Below are 25,928 nucleotides of genomic sequence, written 5' to 3'. Positions count from 1 at the left end.
TGTGAGTGTGAGTGTGTGTGTGTGTGTGTGTGTGTGTGTGTGTGTGTGAGTGAGTGAGTGAGTGTGTGTGTGTGTGAGAGAGTGTATGTGTATGTGTGTGTGTGTGTGTGTGTGCGAGAGTGTGTGTGAGTGAGTGTGTGTGTGTCATTGAACAAACTTGTCTCAGGCTACATGGTCATGGAGCTGTCTTTAAGTAAACATCTGTGTGTGTGTGTGTCATTGAACAAACTTTTCTCAGGCTACATGGTCATGGAGCTGTCTTTAAGTAAACATCTGTGTGTGTGTGTGTCATTGAACAAACTTTTCTCAGGCTACATGGTCATGGAGCTGTCTTTAAGTAAACATCTGTGTGTGTGTGTGTCATTGAACAAACTTTTCTCAGGCTACATGGTCATGGAGCTGTCTTTAAGTAAACATCTGTGTGTGTGTGTGTCATTGAACAAACTCATCTCAGGCTACATGGTCATGGAGCTGTCTTTAAGTAAACATCTGTGTGTGTGTGTGTGTGTGTGTGTGTGTGTCATTGAACAAACTCGTCTCAGGCTACATGGTCATGGAGCTGTCTTTAAGTAAACATCATTATTTTATATTATGTACTACGTTTATTATCATGAAGATTTCTTGTAAATAACTTTGATTTCTTAATTTTTTTTCAAGTGTACTAAAAACAAGGATGTGTGCCATTCAGAATTAAACTTAAAAACCTCATGCAATTCCAGTTCGGTTCCTGTTTTTGATTTGAAGTAGCACAGATGCGCACAGAACACAATTATAATTCAAATTTGAGTTTATGATAGTAGAATTAAAATGCAGTTGGATTTAAAGAAATGAATATAACTATTGTAAGTAATAATGTTTCATGTTTCAGAATAAATTACCTATAAACATGTTATTTTACACATAAGAGTATTGCTGGAAACATTAGACAAAATTAATAGCATTTTAAATAGATTCTAATGTACTCTACATGTGAGAGAATAAATTAAAATTGGATCAAAATTATGTTAGGAAAGCTGAAAATCTAAGAAAATCTGAGAAATTGACATCTGAAATTCCTCTGACGTAAATTTTTTTTATTGAATTTGTTTTTAAACCTTTATTAAACCTCTTCAAATAACGAACAGGCATTATCATTGTTCAACACAGACTCAATAAATCCAAGCAGCATACATTGAAAGAGACAAATAAATGATATTGATTGTATGAATCAAAATCAAAATCCTGTGGTTTGTGTCATGAAGCAGAAGGAGCCAGTTCTTAAATTCAGACTTTTTGCCCAACCCTGAAACACTAAAGCAGAGTTTAAGCTGTTGAAGCAGTGTTGTGCTGTTTGTAATGATTGAGCTCATGGGTGTGGTGTGGACCAGAATGACCTCAGCGCCATCAGATGTGTGTGATATTCTCTGAATGACCACTAGAGACTGCTCATGTAATATGAAACAACAGATGAAACATTCGGATAAAATCAGGGTTATTATATGTCACCAAAATTAGAACCATTAAAAAAAGAAATAATAAAAATGACAAAAAACACACAAAATTACTAAAAATTAAATTGATAACAAAATATAAAAATAAAAGCTAATTCAAAAAAATCAACAAATCTATAGATACTAAAATATCACTGGTTATAATTATTTATATATAGTTGTAACATTGAATCATAACTCTAAATCAAAAACACAGAAATATAAGCAGCAGCAAGTAAATACATTTCTTATAATGTGTTGTTTTAAAGTGTTACCTGTTCATTTTTGTAATTGCATTGTGTCTCAGTTAATACCACTAAATATGCTGTGCAGTCTTTAGGATTTACCGACGAACAATAAAGGCATCCAAAAGATTTTTTTTGCAAATATACCCACAAGACTTGATTTGATTTAAATCTGTCTGCAGAATGTCTGACAAAAGTGAGCTGAAAGCAGAGTTAGAGAGAAAGAAACAGCGACTGGCTCAGATCAGAGAGGAGAAGAAGAAGAAAGAGGAAGAGCGCAAGAAGAAAGAGGTGAGCTGGGGTCTAAACTGCAGTGGTTTGATGTCTTTGTGTTTGTTATTCTGAAACAACCTCTCTCTCTCTTTCTCTCTCTCTCTCCTGCTGCTGTAGCTGGATGGACGGAAGGAGGGAGCGTCTCCTCCGCAGGATGACTCTGATCTGGAGAGGAAGAGGAGGGAGGCAGAGGCTCTGCTGCAGAGCATGGGGATAGTGGATGCCTCCATGGGTACGAAACAACAAAGCAGCATGGGAGATTAGGCTTTTGTCACTAATAAGTGTTAGCAACAAGCATGCTTTTTTTCTTACTGACGAAAAGGGGTCATATCAGAAGAATTCTCTTTTTCTTTAGAAAAAGCTTTAAAGGAACACTCCACTATTTTTGAAAATAGGCTCATTTTCCAACTCCCCTAGAGTTAAACAGTTGAGTTTCAATGATATTACGCAGCGCCTGAAAATAGGCTTATTGGAAGTTACCTAGCTGGGACTATTTTTAGGCGCTGCGTAATATCATTGCGCCTGCTGCACCCATGGTACGGCAGCAAAGTTCCTTGACCTGTTCTGAACTTCTTCAACATTTTTCTGTTCATCAGACAGATTAACATAGGTTAGTTCACCCAAAAATGAAAATTAGGCTGCGTTTTACTCACCCCTGAGGCATCCTAGGTGTATATGACTTTCTTCTTTCAGTCGAATCCAGTCGGAGTTATATTAAAAATTGTCTTTGATCTTCCAAGCTGTTTAATGCCACTCAGCGGGTGTTGCATTGCTTCTGTCCAAAATAACTTAAATAAAAATCGCCCAGCCATAAAAAAAGCGTCTCACATGGCTCCAGGGGGTGAACAAAGGCCTTCTGTAGCGAATCGATGCGTTTTTGTAAGAAAAATATCCATATTCAAAACGTAATTGACTTCGTAAAACGTAGCCATTGACTTCCATTGTATTTTTTCCCATAATATGGAAGTCAATGGCTACCGTCAAGTGTTTGGTTACCAACATTCAGTAAATGATGATGCTATTTTTAGTTTTGGGTGAACTATCCCTTTAATCATGCCTGAAAAACAACAACAACAACAAAAAACCTAAATCAGTCGTAATGAGATCAATAAGGAGAACACTGGATACCTGTTATAATTTCTTAAACACATATATGATATGATCTGTTTTAAGCTGGTTTAGCTGGATGGTTAGCTGCTCACCTAGCCTGACCAGCTGACAGAAACCCAAAACCTTCAAATAAAGCTAATTTGTTTAGTACTGTTATCCATTTCTTCATTATTTCTTCTTTCTTCATGAAATAATTTGGTTTGATTTGGAATGAGCACTGATGTCTTTTTAACGCATGTGGATCCTGCATGAATATTAACCACTGTCCTTTTTGTCTTCTCTTTTTTTTTGGCTCAATCCTTTGGTTTTGCTGCTTCATCGTGATTGTTACATCACCCTGCTCTCGCTTGATGCTGCTTACCTACTTTTTATATTTATCGTTTTTATTTTCATGTTTTTTTGCTCTTTTATTTTTTTCAAACACCCCCTTGGCTTTGCTTGCGCATGTGGATGTGTGTGTGTATGTAGTGCAACCTCTGCGTGTGGTAACAGAGGATACGTGTCTGTTTCACTATTTAGTCCCCCCTCCCATGTCCCCCTCTGCCAAATCAGTGGGCACACCCAGCGAAACGGGCAGCCAGGACTCAGGAGACGGCGGCACGGGGCCGAGGTGAGACGCACATGTGTGCACTGACATCAGAGATCTCATATCACAGTATGAGTACTTTTATATCAGCCTAACTGTATATACAGTACCATTAAAAAAATTTGGGGTCAGTAAGATAAAAAAAAAAAAAGACTACTTTTCTTCAACAAAGATGCATTAAACTGATCAAAAGTGTTTTTAAAAAGACATTCCATTCAAATAAACACTTCTTTTGAACTTCCTATTTATCAAAGAATCCTGAAAATGCATCATACCACAGAAATATGACACTGCACACCTGTTTTCAACTAATAATAATCAGAAATGTTTCTTGAGCCGCAAATCAGCATATGTGACCCTGGAGCACAAAACCAGTCTTAAGTCGCTGGGGTATATTTGTAGCAATAGCCAAAAATACATTATATGGGTCAAAATTATAGATTTTTCTTTTATGCCAAAAATCATTAGGATATTAAGTAAAGATCATGTTCCATGAAGATATTTTGTAAATGTCCTACTGTAAATATATCAAAACTTAATTTTTGATTAGTAATGTGCATTGCTAAGAACTTAATTTGGACAACTTTAAAGGCGATTTTCTCAATATTAAAATTTTTTTGCACCCTCAGATTCCAGATTTTCAAATAGTTGTATCTCGACCAAATATTGTCCTATCCTAACAAACCATACATCAATGGAAGCTTTCAGATGATGTATAAATCTCAATTTTGAAAAATTGACACTTAAGACTTTTCAGAGGTTTTGTGGTCCAGGGTCACATATTAGAATGATTTCTGAAGGATCATGTGACACTGATGAGTAATGATGCTGAAAATTCAGCTTTGCATCACAGAAATAAATTACATTTGACAATATATTCACATACAAAACAGTTATTTTAAATTATAGTCATTTTTCACAATATTACAATTCCTACTGTATTCTTGATCAAATAAATGCAGGTTTGGTGATTAGAAGAGACTTCTTTCAAAAACATTCAAGCAAAAGTTCATTTTGCTTGAAATTTAATTAAAATATGGTTTATACTTTAAAATACCATGTGATAATTGTTTCATTTTGAATGCAGGTTTGGTGATTAGAAGAGACTTCTTTCAAAAACATTCAAGCAAAAGTTCATTTTGCTTGAAATTTAATTAAAATATGGTTTATACTTTAAAATACCATGTGATAATGCCTGTTTTTGGATAATTAAGTGAATTAAATACTTTACAAATGAAAGATTCTGCATCCTATTTTTTCTTCATTATTCATGACATAAATGATAAAAACGGCTTCACAATGTAAAACATAGATCATTATTTTAACATGTTGCCTGGCAAGCAAGCAAGCATAAACAACTAAACTTTGCTTCACGCTCTGTATTTCACATTCCTTCATGTTTCGCTGTAAAAATTATTTCATCAATTGTGCTTTAACATCTTTTTTCTCCATTCTTATAATTTGTCCCATTTTCTGTCATTTTTATTAAATGTTTTGAGTTTTTCTTCATCTGTCATTTCTTGTCGCTACAGGTTGGCACTGTTCTCACCATTTTGATTTGACTAAAAAAATGAGAGACAACAATTAAACGGATGTTTTCAGTTTTAGTGAGTTTAATTTAAAAAAACATCAAAATATCAATGACACATACAGTACATTTAGAAAGTATTCACATACATTTTCCACAGTTTGAATGACTAAAAAAATCTTTTAAGGTCTATCATAATGTTATGATTTAAGGTCTTCTTAATGCTTTCTAATGTGCTGTATCACCTGCACACATTTCATCCATCACACATTATAAAAATGTTAAGTGCACTACTAAACTGGAAATGTGAGTTTCTCTGTTTCGTATTGTGTAGTATGTGAAGCTCATCTGAAGCGTGTGTGTGCATGCACATGTATATTAGTGTATAACAGCGACTCTTATAACTGCTCTGCATGCGTGTCTGCCTCTTTGTGTGTGTGTGTCTCTAACAGGACTCTTCATTGGGACTCTGACCCCTCTACTCTACTGCTCCATTCAGACTCTCAGCTCGGGTACTGCTTTAACCATCACTCCTGCTGCGCTTCTCCTGCATTCTCTCCTTCATTTATCCTTCTGTCTCACATTTGTCCCCTCAATCTTGCTGTCTTTTTTTTCTTGGATAGTCGTGATGAACCAAACCAAAGTGCATCGTGTGAATACGATGTGAATTATATTTCCCTTCGACACCCCTAGCATAGCTAGCTAAATGCTCTCTAACTATATTAAAGATACGTTTTTCAAACATGTTTCCATCACACTCCCACCACTTGTCATTAAACCGAGAGTCCAGGTAGAGTGACCCATGATTTGTCAATGTACTGTACAATCTTATTTCCTGTTGGAAAGAATTGAAACGTCCTACTGTTGCTATATTTACCTTTTCTGACCAACATGAAATGTTCCTTATGTAACCTATAGGCCTGGTTTCACAGACAGGGCTTAGACTAAGCCAGGATTGGGTCATAGTTCAATTAGGACATTTAAGTAATTTTTAGAAAAAAAAAAAACATTACTGATGTGCATCTTGAGACAAAACAAAGGCACTGATATATTTTAAGATCAGTCAGTGTAAGTTTCTTTCAGTTGAAACAGCTCAGACTTACATTTTAGTCTGGGACTAGGCTTAAGCCTTGTCTGTGAAACTGGGGGATAGAATTAAACTGTATTTAGTTTAGGATTTACTTCATAAGACTCCCTAAACCTTTTGTTTTGACATCCTTGCGCAGGTTCAAGCCTCCCATAAACCTGTTATTCACATAATGAATTTCTGGACATAATATCACCCCTCAGCAGATAAAATTTGATGAATTTCTGGTTTTCCTGTGTGCTTTTTAAAAATGTATTTATTTGTTTTAAATGTAGTTACTTATTATATTAAATTTAATTATTTATTATTTTTTATTTTAACAAATTAATTTTAATTAAATAATGAATTAATGTTAATTAATTGATGTACTTTTTATTTATTTATTTGTAATTTATGTATGTTTTATTAATTATTTTAAATGTTTTATTTAGTTATTGTTTTTACTATTTTTCATTTTTGTAATTAATTTATTTTTTATCATTTATTTTAATTAATTAATTAATTAAATTATCTATTGTTTTTATTATTTTCCATTTTTTTAAATTGTATTTTTTTATTTCATTATTTATTGTTTATCATTTAATTACTTAATATTTTTATTTAGTTTTAATTTAATTTAATTTATTTATTGTTTATCATTTAATTACTTACCATTTTTATTGATTTATTTTAGATTTAATTATTTATCATTACAGTATCCCACACTCTTTTTCGGTCTAAACATATGACTGTATTTTCTGCAGACGTGGCCCGTTGAAACTGGGCATGTCAAAGGTCACGCAGGTGGACTTCCCGCCCAGAGAGCTGGTGTCGTACACAAAAGAGACTCAGACGCCCACACAGACTCATCACAAAGATGGTAAATCACACGCATTGCATTTCTTTAATACATCAGTGTGCATATGAAACTAAAGTCCTTCACTGCTGTGTGTAGATGAGGAGGAGGAGGAAGATTTGGCAGTGACGCAGCCTGCTCTGGAGAATCAAGATGAGAAAGACTCTCAGAAAGAGGAAGAGGAAGGTAGTGCTCGTAAACATAGTTAAACATGAAATATAGCTGAGCATTTCAGCTGATGAAGGGAAGTGTTTCTGTGCGTAGCGCCCCCTCATGAGCTGACGGAGGAAGAGAAACAGCAGATTCTTCACTCGGAGGAGTTTGTGACTTTCTTTGACCACAGCTCTCGTATCGTGGAGCGCGCTCTCTCTGAGCAGGTGGACGTGTTTTTCGACTACAGCGGACGAGACCTTCAGGATAAAGAGGGGTGAGTGTGTTTATCTGTTAGCAGATGTGGTTTGTCTCTGGTGTGCGATGTGTGGTTTGTGATTGTTTTATTGTGTTTGTGTCAGAGAGTCTCAGGCTGGAGCCAAACTCTCCCTGAACAGACAGTTTGCAGACGAGCGCTGGTCCAAACACAGGGTCGTCACCTGTCTCGACTGGTCACCGCAGGTACGTGATCACGCTGGAAGTGTTTAACGCTGCTTTTAAGACCATTTCAGTGAAGTTTGCCTCTGTTGTCCTGTTTTCTGTCATTCCCGTCAGTACCCTGAGCTGCTGGTGGCGTCCTACAGCAGTAATGAAGACGCTCCACATGAGCCCGACGGTGTGACTCTCGTCTGGAACATGAAATATAAGAAAACCACACCGGAATATGTCTTCCACTGCCAGGTGATGATCTTTATGCATATCTCTGTGAAGGATATGCATTAAATAATGTAAATTATATTTTTGTCTTGGTATTATTCTGATCTCGTCCTCAAGATCACAACTTATTTACGTCATATTTATGTTACGAAAATTACTTTTTTCTTAATAGAAATAAGTTAAAATAATAAAATAATAATAAATAAATAAAGATCACAAGTGTTTTGAAGAATGGATAGATGACTAATTAAAATAAATGCATAAACAAACAAACTTATTAATTAAAGGTATTAAAATAAATAAATAAATAAATAAAGATCACAAGTGGTTTGGAGAATGGATGGATGACTCATAAAAGTTAGTTCAAATAAATGCATGAATAAACAAGCAAACTAACAAACATTTTAAAGTTATTAAAATCAATCAATCAATTAAATAAGATAAGTGGTTTAAAGAATGGATGGATGACTAATTCAAATTAATTCAAATAAATGCATGAAGTTCATACCAAACTAAATGTTTTAATAGTTTTAATGTTAGTCATTTAGTCAGTTTATTTGATAAAATACAATATTTGTATTTCTCATATATTTTTATGTGATGTAATAATACATCATTATGAAGAGGGTCTTATGTGTGTTTGTTCAGTCTGCAGTGATGTCAGCAGCGTTTGCACAGTTTCATCCTAATATGGTGGTAGGAGGCACGTACTCGGGGCAGATCGTCCTGTGGGACAACCGCAGTAACAAACGCACCCCTGTGCAGAGGACGCCGCTCTCCGCCTCGGCTCACACGGTACACGCAGACACACACCGACTCATCAGCATCATCTTCATCATCTTCATCTGCACTGTTCTCAATCATCTGTGTCTGTGTGTCTGCAGCACCCGGTGTACTGTGTGAATGTGGTGGGGACGCAGAACGCTCACAATCTCATCAGCATCTCCACTGACGGCAAGATGTGCTCCTGGAGTCTGGACATGCTGTCCACACCACAGGTACAAACACACAACCATGTGAAGTACATTTCCCTTCCTCACCCCCAGCACAGCTAGCTAAAAGCTGTCTAACTATATTAAAGGCAATTTAAGCAGAATTTTAAAAATAATGTTTTTGAACATGCATTCAGAAACTATACTGTTGCTATTATCTCCTCTCAGCAGATGGATTTGTTTTAAAATCTTTGTTTACTGTATGTTATTTGTTTAATTATTTGTTGTTTTAATTTAATATATCTTTTTTTAAATGTAACTACTTATTATTTCATTGTTGTTTTAAATATTTATTTTAATTGATTTAGTTATTCATTGATTTATAATTAATGAATTAATTAACTTATTTTTAATTCATTTATTTATAAATTATTCATTGTTAGTTACTTAATTTAATTAGGTAACACATACAAGGCCTCTAGATGCACTACTGTTCAAAAGTTTGTGTTCAGTAAGTTATCAGTAAGTCACATTAAATTAATCAAAGTGACAGTAAATATATTTATAATGTCAAACTATTTCTGTTGCACAATAGTGCTGTTCTTTTGTATTTTCTATACAAAGAAGGTTCATGGTTTCCACAAAAGTATGAAGCAGCACAACTTTTTTCAACACTGATAATAATCAGAAATGTTTCTTATGCAGCAAATCAGACTATTAGGATGATTTCTGAAGGATCATGTGACACTGAAGACTGGAGTGATGATGCTGAAAATTCAGCTGCGCATCACAGGAATAAATTACATTTTAAAAATATATTCATATAGAAAAGAGTTATTTTAAATTGTAATAATATTTCATAATACTGTTTTTACAGAATTTTGAATCAAATGAATGCAGCCTCGGTGAGCAAAATAGACCTTTCAAAAACATTTTAAAAATCTTAACGACCCAAACTTTTCCTAGGCAATGCATAAAGTCAATTTGGATAAAAGTATCTGCCAAATACATTATTATAAAAATTCTTCTATGATTCCTAAAAATGTCAACAAAAAAAAGTCACTCGAATTTGAAACGGAGCCATTGTCTCTCATTCATCCAGTCAGACTCACGCATCTGAGTGTGTGTGTGTTTGTAGGACAGTCTGGAGCTCGTGTTCAAACAGTCCAAGTCAGTGGCCGTCACCTCCATGTCATTTCCTCTGGGTGACGTCAATAACTTTGTGGTGGGCAGTGAGGACGGGTCCGTCTACACCGCCTGCAGACACGGCAGGTGAGTGTGTGAGCATCAAGCTGTTTGTGTCCGTTTCATTGCATTGTGTGTGTGTGTGTGTGTTTGTTGTAGTAAAGCGGGCATCAGTGAGATGTTTGAGGGTCATCATGGACCAATCACAGGCCTCGACTGCCACACAGCGGCAGGACCGGTCGACTTCTCTCACCTGTTTGTCACTTCCTCTTTTGACTGGACCGTCAAACTCTGGAGTACCAAGGTGCCAAACACACTACAAACATTATTTATATACTATTATAGTATTAATATTATTTAAATACTATGATAGTATTAATATTAATACTATTAATATTTTGAATTCATTTGTATTTTTATATTTTCAATTTAGTTGTTAATTTTTTTTTCTGTTTAGGTTTATTTTTATTTCAGTTTTAGTAATTTGAGTACTTAAACATTTTATTTTAGATTCTAATTTTCATTTCTTTTCTTTTTTTATATGTTTTTTTTTAAGTTTTAAATCTAATGTTTGTATTTTATTTTACTTTATTGTTAAGTTATTGAATATTTACATTTTATTTAAGTTTTACTGAAATTAAATTTGAATAAGTTTAATAATTTGAATAAGTTTAAGAAGTTTTAGTAAGGTTAGTACTTGAACTTGTTTTATTTGTTTCTAATTTTCAATTAATTTTTTTTAACATTTTCATCAAATATTTATGTTTAAATTATTATTATTTTTCTTTATTTCAATTACTGAAAACTTTTTCTTAGTTTTATTTAAAAATAACAACACTGGTCTGTTTGTATCTCTCCTGACAGAACAATAAGCTTTATTTTTATTTCAGTTTTAATTTGAGCAATTTTGGAACCTTCAACTTAAAACCTTAACTTTAACTTAAGTTTTTTATGTGTACGTAATATCTGCTGCATTTCAATGAATGAAAGCAATATTTAATAGGTTTAGTCAACAATTAACAACGCTGGTCTGTCTGTGTCTCTCCTGACAGAACAATAAGCCCTTGTACTCTTTCGAGGATAATTCAGACTACGTGTATGACGTCATGTGGTCTCCCACACACCCCGCTCTGTTTGCCTGCGTGGACGGAGTCGGACATTTGGACCTGTGGAACCTCAGCAACGAAACTGAGGTACTAAAATCTCCTAGAAATATAATCTGAACAAATCCACAAATCTTGAATGACTGACAATCTGCTGCTTCAGGTTCCCACAGCGAGTGTGACGGTGGAGGGAAGCCCTGCGCTGAACCGCGTGCGCTGGGCTCATTCGGGACGAGAGGTGGCCGTCGGCGACTCTGAGGGCCAGGTGCACATTTATGACGTCGGAGAGGTGAGGATGCAATTAAATACAGTTAAATGAACTTCTGCAACTGTGGTCTGTCATTAAAACACGTCTTGTTTTCTCTACAGCAAATCTCAGTGCCGCGGCAGGACGAATGGACGCGCTTTGTGCTCACGCTCACCGAGATCAACGAGAACCGCGAGGACGTGGAGGAACTGGCCGCTCAGCGATTGGCTGCATGATCACCATAGCAACCCCTGCTGACCAATGACGTTTCCCCTGCATTTGCATATCTCCACCCTCTCTTTTTTAATTCTAGAGACAAATGGATTATTTCAGAAAGCAAGACTTTGCTATTAATAATTGAAGCACTTAGTGTTGCGAAACATTTTGGAGTAGTAATCGTAGTGGGATTGGATGGTGAAAGTAGAATATATCAGGCGGGAATTCTAATGTTTTTATCTATTTGTAGGATTAGAGGCTGATTTGGAGGAAAAGGAGGATTGTTTGCCATACAGCAACACTAACACTTCCAATATGCAAACTATTGTACAGCAACTTCAGACACTGACATAACCAACTACAGTAACAGGAGAAATGTGCTTTTAAAGAGGTGGGATAATTTTAACATTCCCTCCCGGATAAACGGTCGCATTATTGGATTATTTATAACTTTTTAACAAATGCATTTTGTTTTTAGCTCATAAAGACTGAACACTTGTAATAACCAAATCAGCACACTTTTCAACATGTAACTCCGTTCTTACTTCTGAATGCCTTAAAGCTAATTTTATAACAAACACACACACACACACACGTATCCACAATCTTCCATCACACAAAGGATTACCCTCTTGGTGCTTGTTTATTCCAGCGCTTATGACTGAAAATTCTTTTTTTTTTGCCTTCACTGTTTTAAAAATGTCCCATGATTTGTCATTTCAAAAGGACTTGGAGAAAAGCCATGGTCCTTTAATTAGCATTTCTATTCAATTCAAGTTTATTTGTATAGTGCTTTTCACGATGCAAATCGTTGTAAAGCAGCTTTACAGAAAATTAAAGTTTCTACATTATATTTAGTAATAGCTTATTAGTGGTGACTATCTCGTATTTCAAACTTAAAACTTTCCTTTGGCACATATTTAAACTAGTAGACACTAGTAGACAGTGTTATTATTTTGCCATTTATTTGACTAATACATTTTTCCTTTAACGGTTAACCGTTATGTATTTTTACCATTTTAATCTGTAATTTTACATATTTTATTTGTAATTTGAATTTAGTGACCTCCCAGACAATAATGCGACTGCTTTTACAGAGTTTTTAAAATATTTCAGTTTACTCATTATCTGTGGGTTTTAGTAGTATTTATGTAATTTATTGTTTTTTCTTGACATTGTGTAAGCAGCATTATTTAGTTACAAAATCTCAAGACCTAAAACAGCTTCCCTTTTACATTCATATAAATTTTAGTGTAAAATTCTAACAAATATTAGCATCTAGTAATGTTTTTAATGGATGTTATGTGAATTTAGCCTGGAGTTTAACTCTTTCCCCGGCGTTTTGAAAAAAGTTGCCAGCCACCGCCAGCGATTTAGCTGATTTTCACTAAAATTTCATGTCCCCCAGAAGATTTTGTTGTATGAATATCTGAACACGCAATACATCAAAATAAAGATCAGACCCTCGATTTTCAAACAAAAAAAATCAGTTTTATTCTAGCTTCAAGCATTGCTTTTTTTAATCAACACTTGGATGTTGGTAGGTTTCATAAAAAAGCAACAAGCTGAGAAAATCGCATTTTTATCAAATACTAGTAATATCTGTATCATATTCAGTAATATTATCAAAGCAAAGATGCAGTAGATTGCTTCCATCAGTACTCCCAAAGCTTGCACAGGCCTCTACCAGTTTCTGGATTGACATTTCACTCTGTAGAATTAGGCAGTTTTCATTTATATGCGGTTAGTGTTGATGATCGCATTATTTTTCATATGCATACATATGAGATCGCTCATTTCTGCGTCTTCTTGGTCTGTGTTTTTGATCGCACTTTCTAGCCTCATTCAGGATATGTAGAATAGCGCCCCCTAGCGTACAACAGTGGAAACCCGGAAAATTCTGTGTTTGGTGGGAAAAAGAGTTAAAATATTGCGGCTTTAAATGGTTCAGAACAACTAAAATGAAAATGTACTTGATAAAAAAAAAAAACTTAATCAGTCCATAAAGTCAAACCTGCCTTAATATAGACAAACATTCTGAACCAAAGCTTGTCGGTTTCTTTTAAATATTGTTTTTCTGAAATGAAGGAAGTTTCTGAACATCTGAACGGATTCATCAGGGTCCCACAATCATGAAAACACAGATCAGATCAGAGAATTTTAAAATCTATATATACCCATACACAGTTAATGGGTTAATTTATTCATAATGAATATAAAACAACATTCATAACTACACATGACAATATTAAGAATTCCTAAAAGTATTTTTAAATATTTTAGGCATTTTAGATGCACATTTATTCATATTTGGTTAAAATTCCCTAATTTGGATGGGAATATGATTGGACTTTCAAAAGCACAATGAGCAAAGTCAAAAAAATAAAAAATAAAAAATCAACAAGCCTAACCCTATGCAATATATTTCCTCAGCTAGAAGCTGTGCTTTGAGCATGCATATTTTATTTTTTTTGGTCAGATGTGTGGGATCCCTGATTTACATGACCAGGACAAGCGTGTTGATCTTGCATGTGTTTGATCCTCCAACGGCTTCACTAGTTCACTTTATCACTGACCTCTTTTGTAACTTGCAGTAATAAACTCAATAAAACCTTCACAAACTAGAAATAAAATGTAACCGCATTGATTTATTTCCATAAAATACAAGAATGAAATGCATTTAAATTATTTTCTACATTTCGAGTCAACCATGATTTCTCTGATCAATCGATCAAGTTTTGAAACCTTTGTACATCAGTCAGTGTGACGAAGAGAGAGAGAGAGAAACACGTCTCTGTGCATGAGATGTACATGTATATACAGTACATCTGCAAGCTACGCAAAGCCTACTGAGCAAATGAAGAGCGCTACAGCATGCTTCGGTCACATCAATACATCATAATCATGAGAAGAAAACTCAAAAGCAGCGAATGTGCATCTTGGGGAGCAGAGGAACACAAAACTGACAGTACATGTCATGGTTTCTCTTTCAGGAGTGTTTCATGAAAAGCTCTAGCTTTCGTTTCGGTGGCTGATGAACTTCTCTAGGGCCCTTGTTAGATTTTTCACTGCACGTGTCGCTTTAGGTCTCGATCAGTGTGGCAAACGTCTACCCTGTGCTTCAGAAAACACTAACTATGAGCTTTAACCAGTGTTCTTCGTCAAAACTGAGGCACTAATATGGGTTAAAGCAACAAGACTCTGAAAACGAGTATAATTTCCCATGTCCCCCACCTAAAAACTCAACTGAATGAAATGAAAATGAAAGAAAAAAATGTAGGCAAATGTACTGCGGGCGGGAGGGAGGCATGCAGCCATTGGAGGACAAGGCCGTGGTGGGCGGGGTGTTACTTTACAAAGCGTCGGCTTGTTCCTTGGGCGTTTCGGAGTGAATGGCCGTGACCCCGGAGGATTTGAACTTGGGCAGGTGCAGTCCGAACTTGTTCTCCACGCCGGCGAAGGTGGCGGCTGCCAGACGGTAACCGCCGACGTGCTCAGGACTGACAGGAGGAAGCTCAGAGATCCGGGATTTGGGCGTTGGTTCAGAACCAGCAGGGCGACTAGAAGGGAAGAGAAGAGATTTTTTCTTACAGCAAATGCTTATCCAAAGTGACTCGACATGCCATATTTCTCAGTTGTTTTCTAATTTCCACTGAATTAAGTACTTTACAACACCCTTTCTCCAACACCCTGCACTCTGAAGTCATGTAAGTCAACCTGAGCGAGCACAAAGTGATTCACTGGCAGAGTGGCTAGTTTTTTGCTCCCTGACACATTTACACTGTTTACACAGCATTGCTCTCTCAAAGAGACTGGTGATTTCTCAGGACCTACTTCAGATATTTTATGTGCAAGAAAAAGAAAAAAAAAAACATTAACGGTAAACCAAGTAATAGAGTCCCTTCATAACATTTTTTAAAAAACATTAAAAAAAATCTGTACATTTTTAAATGTTTTTGTAAGAAGTCTCTCATATAAGACAAGGCTGCATTTATTTGATCAAAAATAGGCCTAAAGTAAAAATAGTAATATTATTCCAAATTAAAAGAACTGTTTTCTATTGTAAAATATTATAGTGTCATTTATTCCTGTGATCAAAGCTGAATTTTCAGCATCATTACTCCAGTCTTCAGTGTCACATGATTCTTCAGAAATCATTCTAATATGCTGATTTACTTCTGAAGAAACATTTCTTATTATTATCGACGCTGAAAACAGCTGTGCTGCTAATTCAGCTTTTTCAGTATGCTTAGATGAACAGAACGTTTAAAAGAACATCATTTATTTGAAATTGAAATCTTTTCTAACAAATGTTTTTCATTTCATTTTTGACCAATTTTATGCATCCTTGCTGAATAAAAGTATTCATTTCTTTCAAAAAGAAAACTCTCACTGACCCCAAAACTTTGCACAGTAGTGTATATTATCAATATAAGAATCTAACTTTTTAGCCATTTCAATTGTTTGTAGCTGGATTGCTGGCAAATTAAAACAGAATTCAAGTGATGTGCAAAAACGTGTACATCAGCTGTTTTAGAACTACCACTATGGTAGTTCTGGATGTAGCTCATCCATCAGATCTATATTTTAAAGGCATGTCCTCATGCTGTGTGAATCCTCTGGTGAGGCACGTTTCTTAACATTTCATGCAGTAAAAAGTGTGCTCAACATGATCAATACTTACTGTCCTCCGAAGTCAATGTAGAACCATCGCTGCAGGAGCTCGTAGGTCACCAGGGTCACACCGAATTGAGGAGATGAACGGAACACACGAGCTACAGAGAACACAGAGAGAAAGGACTGGGAGTGAGTATGGATGTGACTGAAATGATACCTGTGTGTGTGTGTGTGTGTGTGTGTGTGTGTGTGTGTTTGTGTGTACCTCCAGCTCCCTTCCACAGAGCTCGGAATCCTTCCTCCTTTAAGATCTTCCTGAAGCAGTCGATCACTCCAGAGTAAGTCGTCTGACCGGCACGAGCAGCCACCTGCAGTCGTGTTTTGATGACATCAGCAGGGGTGACAAGCGAAGCAGCCGGGACACCTGTAAAATAAAATCATCCAGACATCTATTAATACATGATCTAGTCTTATCATGCATGATTCATTCATATATGTTATTTTAAGGGAAATTATGATTTTCAGATGAATGCAAGCTTGCATTCAAGATGGGTTTTAAGAAGACTAAATAATAACTAAAAACTAAATAACTAAATAAAGTTGTCTTTTTCTCAGAAGATCAAGTTCAGACATTTTGATTAAAATTTACAATGGCAAAAATTAGATGTATACAGAAAATAATTAGATCAGTAATTTGCTTTTATCATTTCATTTCATGAAAGTAAAAAAAAAAAAAAGTAAAAACATTCTGGTACTCTTCAGTCATTTTACACCAAAAATCTTGTGTTTTGAATTGTTTTGTTGATTGTTAACAATCACACAGCACAGAGTTTTGAACGGGATAAACTCTAAAACAAGTGCAAAATAGACGCACACAAGTCCTTAACTGAAACCGCACTGTGTCAGCATCACAAAGTACAAGCGTGAGGCACGTTCTGACCTGCGATGGCACCAGCGGTCAGCAGCTGCAAAGGCCCCAGCCTTCCATCCTCATCTGCCAGACCTGCCTTCGTATGGGCATAAACGGGGAAATAGATGGCAGAGAAGGGGATATCACGCAGGAAGCAAGCCTTCGCACCCTGTGGAGGAAAACCAGTAACATTTGTGTGTTATTGTTTACCGTATTTGAAATGCAATTCAAGAATAAAGAGCAGTTACAATGGCAATTGTTGTTCGATACACCATTTTAAAAATTGGCGATTTCCCCACCTTGTAGAGGCCAAAAAAGCCAAGATCTCGGACTACGTTGAGTGCGCTCACTCTGGGGCCTGTAGTGATCTCACCGGCCACCTGCAGACGAATCTTAACAATTTCCAGAGGATTGGTGAAGATAACCTGTGACCCACCGGCCTGGAAAGACAGAAAATTTAGCCATTTAAGTACAACATAACCCAGTTTGAACAGTGTACAATTCAAAGGTTTAGGGTCAGAATTTTTTTTTTTTAATATTCTGATTATTCTCTTATACTCACACATCCACCAGCGAGAATCTCAGCAGCCAGAGCTATCGTATCATCTTTTGTGGTAAATTTGTCTCTCACAAAGTCATTCACCTGGAAGACAGACACAGAGGGACTCGTGTAATTGGCTTTACTGTCATCTGCTCAGAAACAGCTTTCTACAGGACGTCCAGATGTTTAATGACACATACAGTGAGCTTGATGGCTTTCTCTGGAGCCACTCCGATGAGCTGGGGTACAAGACCTGTAGGGGGAAAAACAAAGTGAAAAAAAAAGAAAGTGAGATCAAGGTTAAGAAACATGAAGACAAACATAGCATAAGACGAATCCAACCTCTATAAAAGCCGAAGACGCCCTCGTATCGCAGGACTTTCTTGGCGCAGTCAAAGCTGTTCTTGTACATGAGCTCTCCTACGAAAGAGCCGGTGGAGCGCTGGTTCTGCATTCGGGTCTTGACCAGGTCTATGGGGTACACAGCTGTGGCACCCGTGGCTATAAACACACACACACACACACACACACACACACACACAGGATAAATTACATTTCACTCAAGTGCAATTACACATACACTTATCCATTGAAAACAGCATATCTTGTGCACTTAAAGAGGCTATGGAAAACATGATTGTTCTTTTGAAATAAAAACAGATATGCACTACCACTCGAAAATTTGGGGTTGGAAAGTCCCTTATGCTCACCAAAGCTGCATTTATATGATTAAAAAAATACAATAAAAACGGTAATATTTTGAAACACCATTACAATTTAAAATATCTGTTTTCTATTGTAAGATATTTTAAAATCTAAATGATTTCTGCGATTAAAGCTGAATTTTCAGCATCATTACTCCATTCTTCAGTGTCACATGACTCTTCAGAAATCATTCTAATATGCTGGTTTGCTGCTCAAGAAACATTTCTGATTATTATCAATGTTGAAAACAGTTGTGCAGCTTAATATTTTTGTGCAAACTGTCATACCTTTTTAAGTTCAAAAGAACAGTTTTGATTTGAAATGGAAATCTGTTGTGACATTATAAATGTCTTTACTGTCACTTTTGACTGATCTCTTTTAAAGAATGAAATTGGACTTAAGTGTTTTTCGGTCAGTTTCTCTTAGCATTGAAGTCACTCATAAAAGATGACAATTAACTTGAAATGCAATGCATATTTAAAAATGACAGTTTAACACTTCTAGGAAAACAGACCAAAAATACCAACAACTCATCTTGTACACTGATATATGGAAATGTTTGCAAATAAAATGCTTTATAGAAAGACAATGTCCCTCCTTCCTAATACCATCTGCATGCAGCATGTCCCCTTGACACATCCTGCTATTAACTTCCTTTGCCATAATGAAATACGTAACACAGAATGGAAAACTACTCATTTTGTGGGGTCTTTAATATAAGAAATGAGCAGAACTCATAAACTCGAACCTCCAGCGATGGAGCCCAGAGTAAATCTGTACGCTGACTCTGCTGCCTGCAGCCACACAGGCCGAGAAACATCATGTGAATGCTGCAATGACAGAAAGACAGCAAGTAGTAAGCATGTGAGCCATCAAACTAAATTCACAATGCTTCTGGGCCGATCTGGATTTGAGATATATGACAGCAGCCTGAATATTAAGTTTAAACCCGATTTTTACATCTTCTGAAGAAAGGGAGAGTGGTATCAAACCCCTAGTAGTGAAAGCGTGTTTTGTGCCATAATTAGTGGTGTTAGCTAAGGCAAGCTCACGGATAACATCACAATGTTCTCACAGTAATATACACATTATACAACCCAATAGTGTCTTATCTGACCATTTATACAGATAAGCTCACCTGTCTCTGCACCTCAGCTAGATTATATGGCAGGACTCCTTCCTCCAGTGGTGCTATCCTCTCGATATCAGCCAGGTTTAATCGTCTACACATCATAACATAAACAAACACATGATCAGCTGATAATGCTGCTTACATTATGTGTGGATGAACTTGTTTTTTGTTGTTGTTGTTTTTTTTAAAAAGGAGAGTACCCTGTTTGGGAGTGCAGTCCTGATAGCTGGAACAGGATGTCGATTTCCATAGGGGTAATCTGACCAAACTTATTTGCAACATGAACAAACTCCTCTACAGATGAAGAAAATGTTAGATAATACTTAAAAACTTTATTCTGATGTGCAGATGAACAGAAATGTATATGACAGACGGCACGCACCTTTAGTGACGAGCGTATCCTTGCGAGACCCAGCCAGAGTGCTGTAGATTTTACGGATCAGTTCCATGTTGTTCAGGAGAGAGTTGAAGGCATTGAAGTAGGAGAAGCTCACCATGTGAGAGGTGCCGCCACCGGCTGCCTAAGAGGACACATACACTTAAACCTTTCACAGTAACTTCACAACAAAAATCTCACCAGATGGAAAAGAGCGCTGCACACTTACAGACACAAGGTTTTCCTCCACAAAAGGTGTGAGCATGTGGTGTCTGATGGTGGACATGATGTCACTGAAGTCCAGGGCAGAAACAGCGCCGCTCTTGACCTTGTCTTTCTGCGCGAACGCCTGTCTCGCGTGCTCCAGCTGCAGCTCCTATGACAACAAGCACAGACAGCACAAATTAGATTTTTGTTAAAGGATGTACTTATATAGAAATTTTGCCAAAGTTAGCATGGGCCAGTTAAATCCTGCTGGTAAAAAAATGTAAGTGCACCATTCTAGGGGCCTTATTATATTAAATCAACATTATTAATATTATTATTACTATATTAAAAAAGAAACATTACTAAATAAAATTACTTTAACTGAAATATAAAATATTATTTTATTGTATTATTAAATCAATGATACATTATTGTAGTAAAATATAATTCAGAGTTTATTATATTTAAATTATTAATGTTACATTAAAATATAAATATGATTCAATTTAACTGAATTATTAAAATATGAAATATTTTATATTAAACAAAAATTAATGTATAATTTTATATATTAAATAATATTTAATAATGTTATTAAATTATAGTATACTAAATATTATACAAAAAAATTATCGTTTATTATATTGAAAAATTTCACTAAATTAAATGTATTATTACTATGAAGAAAATAATAGTATTTTATATTACAATATAATTACACCATTATTATTATTATTATAACTATTATTATTTAAAACTTATATTAAAGGGGTCATCGGATGCCCATTTTCCACAAGTTGATATGATTCTTTAGGGTCTTAATGAAAAGTCTGTAACATAGTTTGGTTAAAATTTCTCCCTGAGAGGCGGTAAACTTTAGCCGCATTCATCGTGAAACTTGCTAACTAGCACATTACTAGGAAAGGCGATTTGCAAAGATTCATTAAAAAACCTTATACTCACTTCTTCTGTAGGTGAAGCTGGATCACGAATGATTTGCGCGAACATAGACGCATTTATGTAGATCGGGGGCGCATTTCCTTCAAAAACAAAGCTAATCCAGACAGCTCACTCAGGGCGGGTCTAAGGTAAAACGCTACTGTCAATCAAACAATCGTGGGAGCGACCTTGGTCTGTGTGACGTCACACAGACAGGCATCTGAGAACGGCGTGATTTGAGAAAGGGGAAATGATTTAACGAGATTAAAAAAAAAAACACTGGGTGGATCTTTATCATTACAGGGTGGTTGTGTACACACACTGCCAACACACATTTCAGTTCAAACAACTTGTAAAAGTGCATGTCGCATCCGATGACCCCTTTAAGGTATCAGATATTTTATAACAACAAGAAAAATGTAATATGATATTTACATAACTCTGAGGGTGTTTAACTGTTTGGGTGTGGTACCTGCAGGAATTGGGTGAACTCCAGGTAGCTGAGACTTTTTTTTCTGTCATTGCCGAAATGCAAGCGGATGAACTCGCAGTCCCAGTTGAAGGGGATGTGGTGGTGCACGGTGGTCTGGCTGAAGATATCACGCACGTTCTCTGTAAACACACGGATAGGCTCAGATTTACACTCCTGAAGAACATAACGGGCGTTGCAACATTACTGACAGTGTTTTAAAGGTCCTCTGAACACGTGAACGTGCATGAATGAATGTCTCTGTGTTCGAGGTTAAGCTGTTTGTTTGTTTAGCATAATTACATTACGATCAGCTGACTCTGTAAAGGGAATAAAACACTACGTGTCAAAAACACTGCGAGCTGCCTTGCCATCTACATACTGTAGGCAGCATTAAATGAAAAGGTGGATGAACTGGAATGACCTACATAGTAATCGCCATACACCATACAAATTCTAAACTCTTGAACTGATTTCAATGGAGTTTGATGTCAGCATGTACAAATACAGAAGTTCATTTTAAATAAGGCTGAACATTTATATACAGTCAATACTGTTCTCACCGAAGGACACACATCCAGTGCCCGTCTTGTCAAATAGCTGGAAGGCCACGATGAAGAGGGCATCAGGCACACACAGCACCGACTCAAAGGCCAGAAACTCTTGGAATGAGATCAGTCTGAATGGACAAAAAATAAATAGAAGAAACATTGAAAACACAAAGCTATAGTCATTCTGCAATCTCTTTCACACACATTGCTCTTGAGCAGCAAATCAGCATATTAGAATGATTTCTGAAGGATCTTGTGACACTGAAGACTGGAGTAATGATGCTGAAGATTCAGCTTTGCACAGAAATGAATTGCATCTTACAATATATTTTTATTTCAATAATATTTATTTTAGCTATTTTAAATTGTAACAATATTTCACAATATTACTGTTTTTACTGTATTTCTGATCAAATAAATACAGCCTCCTTCTTTGAAAAAAATCTTACCGACCCAAATGTTTGAGCAATAGTGTATTTAATAATAGTAATAGTGAGCAATTGTGCAATACAGAAATTTTGCCATATGTATCTGGCTGCTACTGCAAAAAAAAAAAAAAAGCAAAATCTCATGAAAGTGGGTGAATTTCTAGATCTGAGCTGAGGTTTAGGCTTCATATCAAACCATCAGTAATTAAAACACAGAAAAAGAGACAAAAAACAAGATGTTTGTCTCACCCATCTTTTGTAGTATCTGCCACACCGGCGAGCAGCTGCACAGTTTTAGGGTTGTAGTGGAGCTGTGTGTGGAGGCCCAAAAACTTCTGCACAAAATCATTGGGTGTCATGTACCGCTCTCCATCCTTATCCACCACACTGGCATACTGAGGAAAAACAACACAAACACAGTTACAGCATCTGTGTTGGATGTAAAGCATGATTAAATGTGCATTTGAAGAGTTTATTTGCAAAAACAGATAACTCCGTTTTTATTAATTTTCTTAAATCATGTTTTTTATTGTGTTATAATGTTTTTACTGTTTTAGTTAGCTGTATTTTTATTATTATTATTGAATCAAAACAACCCAACTGCAGTTTGATTGATATTAACTGGAATGCAGGATAAAAAAATAAAAAAAATGATTTTTGAACATTTTTAAAAACGGAGTTATCTGTTTTTGCAAATGAACTCTTCATTTGTATTATCCTCATTTGTAGGGCACTTAGTATGATTTATTTGCATAAAGAATAAAGAAGAACCTGAACATCAATGTCATTAAGCATGCAGACATTTAAGAAAATAAAAAGTAGTCGGTTGTGTAAAACAACACCGGCTTTCTTCCAAACAACGGTGTTGGCAATATGCAAGCTGAAACTGTATTTATTTACCAAGTACCAACCTCTGCCTAGTTGGACAAATGGGCAAAGGTGACAATCAATATTCATGTGCCACGTGAGTTGTGTATTTTCCCAGTTTTGAACAGCAGCAGCTAAACAGGACACAAAAAACTAAAGCGAGATGTCCTCTGACCTTATCGAGACATTCTTCACTCATCCAACTACTGCCCTGACATTCAGGTCTTCCTCCAAACATCCATCTCACACGCTTGAATCCTATTAATAGAGCCACATCGCACGCAAGTCGCCAAGTTACCAGACACCAGAGCGAACCAACACAGCCAAAGAAACAACTACTCTCAGCTGACAGACGCACAACATCTCACCGGTGGAAATCACAAATCACTACACCAATATAAAAGCCCTGGCTGACATTTAATGAGGGAGGGAGATTAGATTTTCCCTATTCATGCTTGAAAATGAAGAATACACACAATAAACTGTTTTCCCACAAACACACTAGACTTTCCAAAGCATGTGAGTTTCTCTTTGAGTTGCTTTGGGGAAAAAGGAGACGACAATACAGTGACAATTAAAAATGCATCGTCACTAAGGAAATAAAGATCTAATGACAGGCCAAAGTCAAGACACTATCTACACTGGCTTCTAAAGTTGCAGACCTGGTTTCTCATTGGAATTGACTACAGCGTAAAGGATGTAACTAAAAAACATCATAACCTGATATTACACCAAAATTAAGCTTTTCTGTTGTTTAAACTTACCTTTTGAAAGATGCCCTTTAGCTCATTAGGGTCGGCCCTTTTGGTTAACTGCACCTGCAAAACAACAACAGCGCAGAATAACAATAAGGTTTCTTGATTTCTATAGAGATGAATTGTGAATCTTAAGAGCTATGATCTGTAATTATAGCCACAAAACCACTACACAGCGAAATGCATTGCATGTTTTAGAGCTCTTTCTGCATCTATTAAAGGTTTTTCACCGAGTCCACAAGGCTTTACTGAGAGACGAGACCTAACGTTAGTCTAGTGTTCAAAACTACATTTATTTCTAAATGCTCATTTAAATATCAAACGATCTTTGCGGCATTTAACATTATTGGGACTTTCTGGCACACAAACCTTTCACATAATAATGTACGCAAAACAAAAATAACCTAGTTTTAACAAAACACAAAATAACAAGTCAGTAATTACTAGTCTACACAAACACACATGAAGTCTCTGTAACGTTAGAGTCAAATAACCACAATTAACGTTACGCCCACACAGCAGGATCCTCACACGCCTGAGTACATTTGATAAACAAACCCAATCTCTAACAACACAAAAGCCCGCTATAGTGCAGATTAATGCCGTTTAATACACAATTCTACTATTTTTTTAATGGTTTTATGATCCTCTCAGACACTAAATTCAGTCAGTGTCAGCGGGAGTGTAGTGATAAGCTTAGTGATGCTCGCGCCGGTCCGTTAAAAACGTTTATCATTGTCTCTACTCCACCCATTTACGCATCTACTAGCCTTTCTGCCGTTAAAAATCAGCAACTGTATTTAAAAGTCGACAGCTAAGAAATGAAATCGCAATTTTTCAGTCAAATGCGGAGTCGCCGGAGTCACCTTGGCCGCCATGCTGCTGTCTGACGTCACGTGACGTTATGACGGAGCGCGTGGGAAGAACATAGAGGTGCGCGCGCGCCTAACAAAGTCTAGCGCTCTTTTATTATTATTATTATTATTATTATTATTATTATGATATTTTTTTCCCTTTATTTGAAGCTACATACCCCCTTATTGTTTTATTTGTCCTCTTTTTCTTACTTCTATATTCTTTTCTTTGTTAATTTCCAAACAACTCTTTCAAAACGTTGATGTTTTAAAACAACAGTGTAGCAATAATATTACAGTGAATGCTCTTTGTGCTGTGTCCTTACCTGCAGCAAGATTTCTTTGGTCTTCTTTATTTGGTAATATCTCTTGGGTTAAAGCATGGAAACTGCCAAATAAGAAGGACGTTTCTTACAAAATACTTTTAATACATAGAATTTATCCAGCTAAGCATGTTTTGGAAAGATTTAAGCTTAATATTTTGTATACCTGTGAATTTTGTGGTCAAGAAAAAGAAATTATTTTGCATCTTTTTTTTTTCATTGTATTTACTCAAGATTATTTTGGAAGGATTTGGAATTCTATATTAACAGAAAATGGAGTGTATGATAGGAATTTGAATATTTGATGTACTTTTTTATACAGAAAACGAACATTTGAATGGTAAAAAACTACATGTTTATTTTGTTTGGAAAATTCCATATACATAAGAAGAAATAGGCTCAATGTAGACCAAACTTTTCACATTTTTTAAATGACTTTAAATTATATGTGAATCTCTTGGAACAAACAAAAAAACAAAAAAGCACTGAAAACGTAATGCAGTGAAAGCATTGAAATTAGTAATCTTCTGCCTTTCTTTTCTTTCTCTTTTCTTTTTTCTCTGGCAGCTAATGTTAATTTGATCATGTGAATATTTAATACCTCTTGTTCTTGTGGCATTGAATAAATAAA

General features: G+C 35.9%; 2 protein-coding genes across 6 annotated transcripts in view; one reads left to right on the top strand and one right to left on the bottom strand.

Annotated features, from left to right (window-relative positions):
- Positions 1-12,711, top strand: part of LOC107686754 (cytoplasmic dynein 1 intermediate chain 2-like) — a 13,365-nt gene extending 654 nt beyond the window's left edge. Inside the window, exons 2-18 of one of the 5 annotated variants that reach the window (XR_001634067.1) lie at positions 1,897-2,005; positions 2,105-2,219; positions 3,566-3,707; positions 5,664-5,723; positions 7,042-7,157; positions 7,233-7,319; positions 7,398-7,560; positions 7,646-7,745; positions 7,839-7,964; positions 8,589-8,735; positions 8,825-8,938; positions 10,011-10,144; positions 10,217-10,361; positions 11,110-11,250; positions 11,324-11,449; positions 11,530-11,799; positions 11,832-12,711. Coding sequence is in view for 4 of the 5 variants with exons in the window: in XM_016483854.1 (XP_016339340.1) it covers positions 1,898-2,005; positions 2,105-2,219; positions 3,566-3,707; positions 5,664-5,723; positions 7,042-7,157; positions 7,233-7,319; positions 7,398-7,560; positions 7,646-7,745; positions 7,839-7,964; positions 8,589-8,735; positions 8,825-8,938; positions 10,011-10,144; positions 10,217-10,361; positions 11,110-11,250; positions 11,324-11,449; positions 11,530-11,643 (1,938 nt within the window). In the remaining variant the exon portion in view is untranslated. Of the gene's footprint in view, positions 1-1,896; positions 2,006-2,104; positions 2,220-3,565; positions 3,708-5,663; positions 5,724-7,041; positions 7,158-7,232; positions 7,320-7,397; positions 7,561-7,645; positions 7,746-7,838; positions 7,965-8,588; positions 8,736-8,824; positions 8,939-10,010; positions 10,145-10,216; positions 10,362-11,109; positions 11,251-11,323; positions 11,450-11,529 lie in introns of all 5 variants that reach the window. The other 4 variants (XM_016483855.1, XM_016483854.1, XM_016483857.1 and 1 more) reach the window with 4 other exon arrangements.
- Positions 12,712-13,249: 538 nt separating this feature from the next.
- On the bottom strand, positions 13,250-25,060 carry slc25a12 (solute carrier family 25 member 12). The gene is made up of 18 exons (XM_016483853.1): positions 24,987-25,060; positions 24,130-24,183; positions 22,748-22,893; positions 22,083-22,198; positions 21,523-21,662; positions 20,134-20,280; positions 19,911-20,049; positions 19,729-19,822; positions 19,535-19,619; positions 19,145-19,226; positions 18,034-18,192; positions 17,892-17,944; positions 17,713-17,793; positions 17,450-17,590; positions 17,181-17,319; positions 16,506-16,664; positions 16,308-16,398; positions 13,250-15,183 (listed from the first exon to the last, which is right to left on the bottom strand). The coding sequence occupies exons 1-18, from the start codon at positions 24,996-24,998 to the stop codon at positions 14,976-14,978; spliced, it is 2,046 nt and encodes a 681-aa protein (XP_016339339.1). The 5' UTR covers positions 24,999-25,060; the 3' UTR covers positions 13,250-14,975.
- Positions 25,061-25,928: the final 868 nt, after the last annotated feature.

The sequence above is a fragment of the Sinocyclocheilus anshuiensis genome, unplaced genomic scaffold (genome assembly GCF_001515605.1).
Source record: "Sinocyclocheilus anshuiensis isolate Anshui unplaced genomic scaffold, SAMN03320099.WGS_v1.1 scaffold958, whole genome shotgun sequence".
Classification (NCBI taxonomy): Eukaryota; Metazoa; Chordata; class Actinopteri; order Cypriniformes; family Cyprinidae; genus Sinocyclocheilus; species Sinocyclocheilus anshuiensis.
The sequence above is the reverse complement of the archived record's forward strand: the minus strand, read 5'-3'. Positions and strand labels throughout refer to the sequence as shown.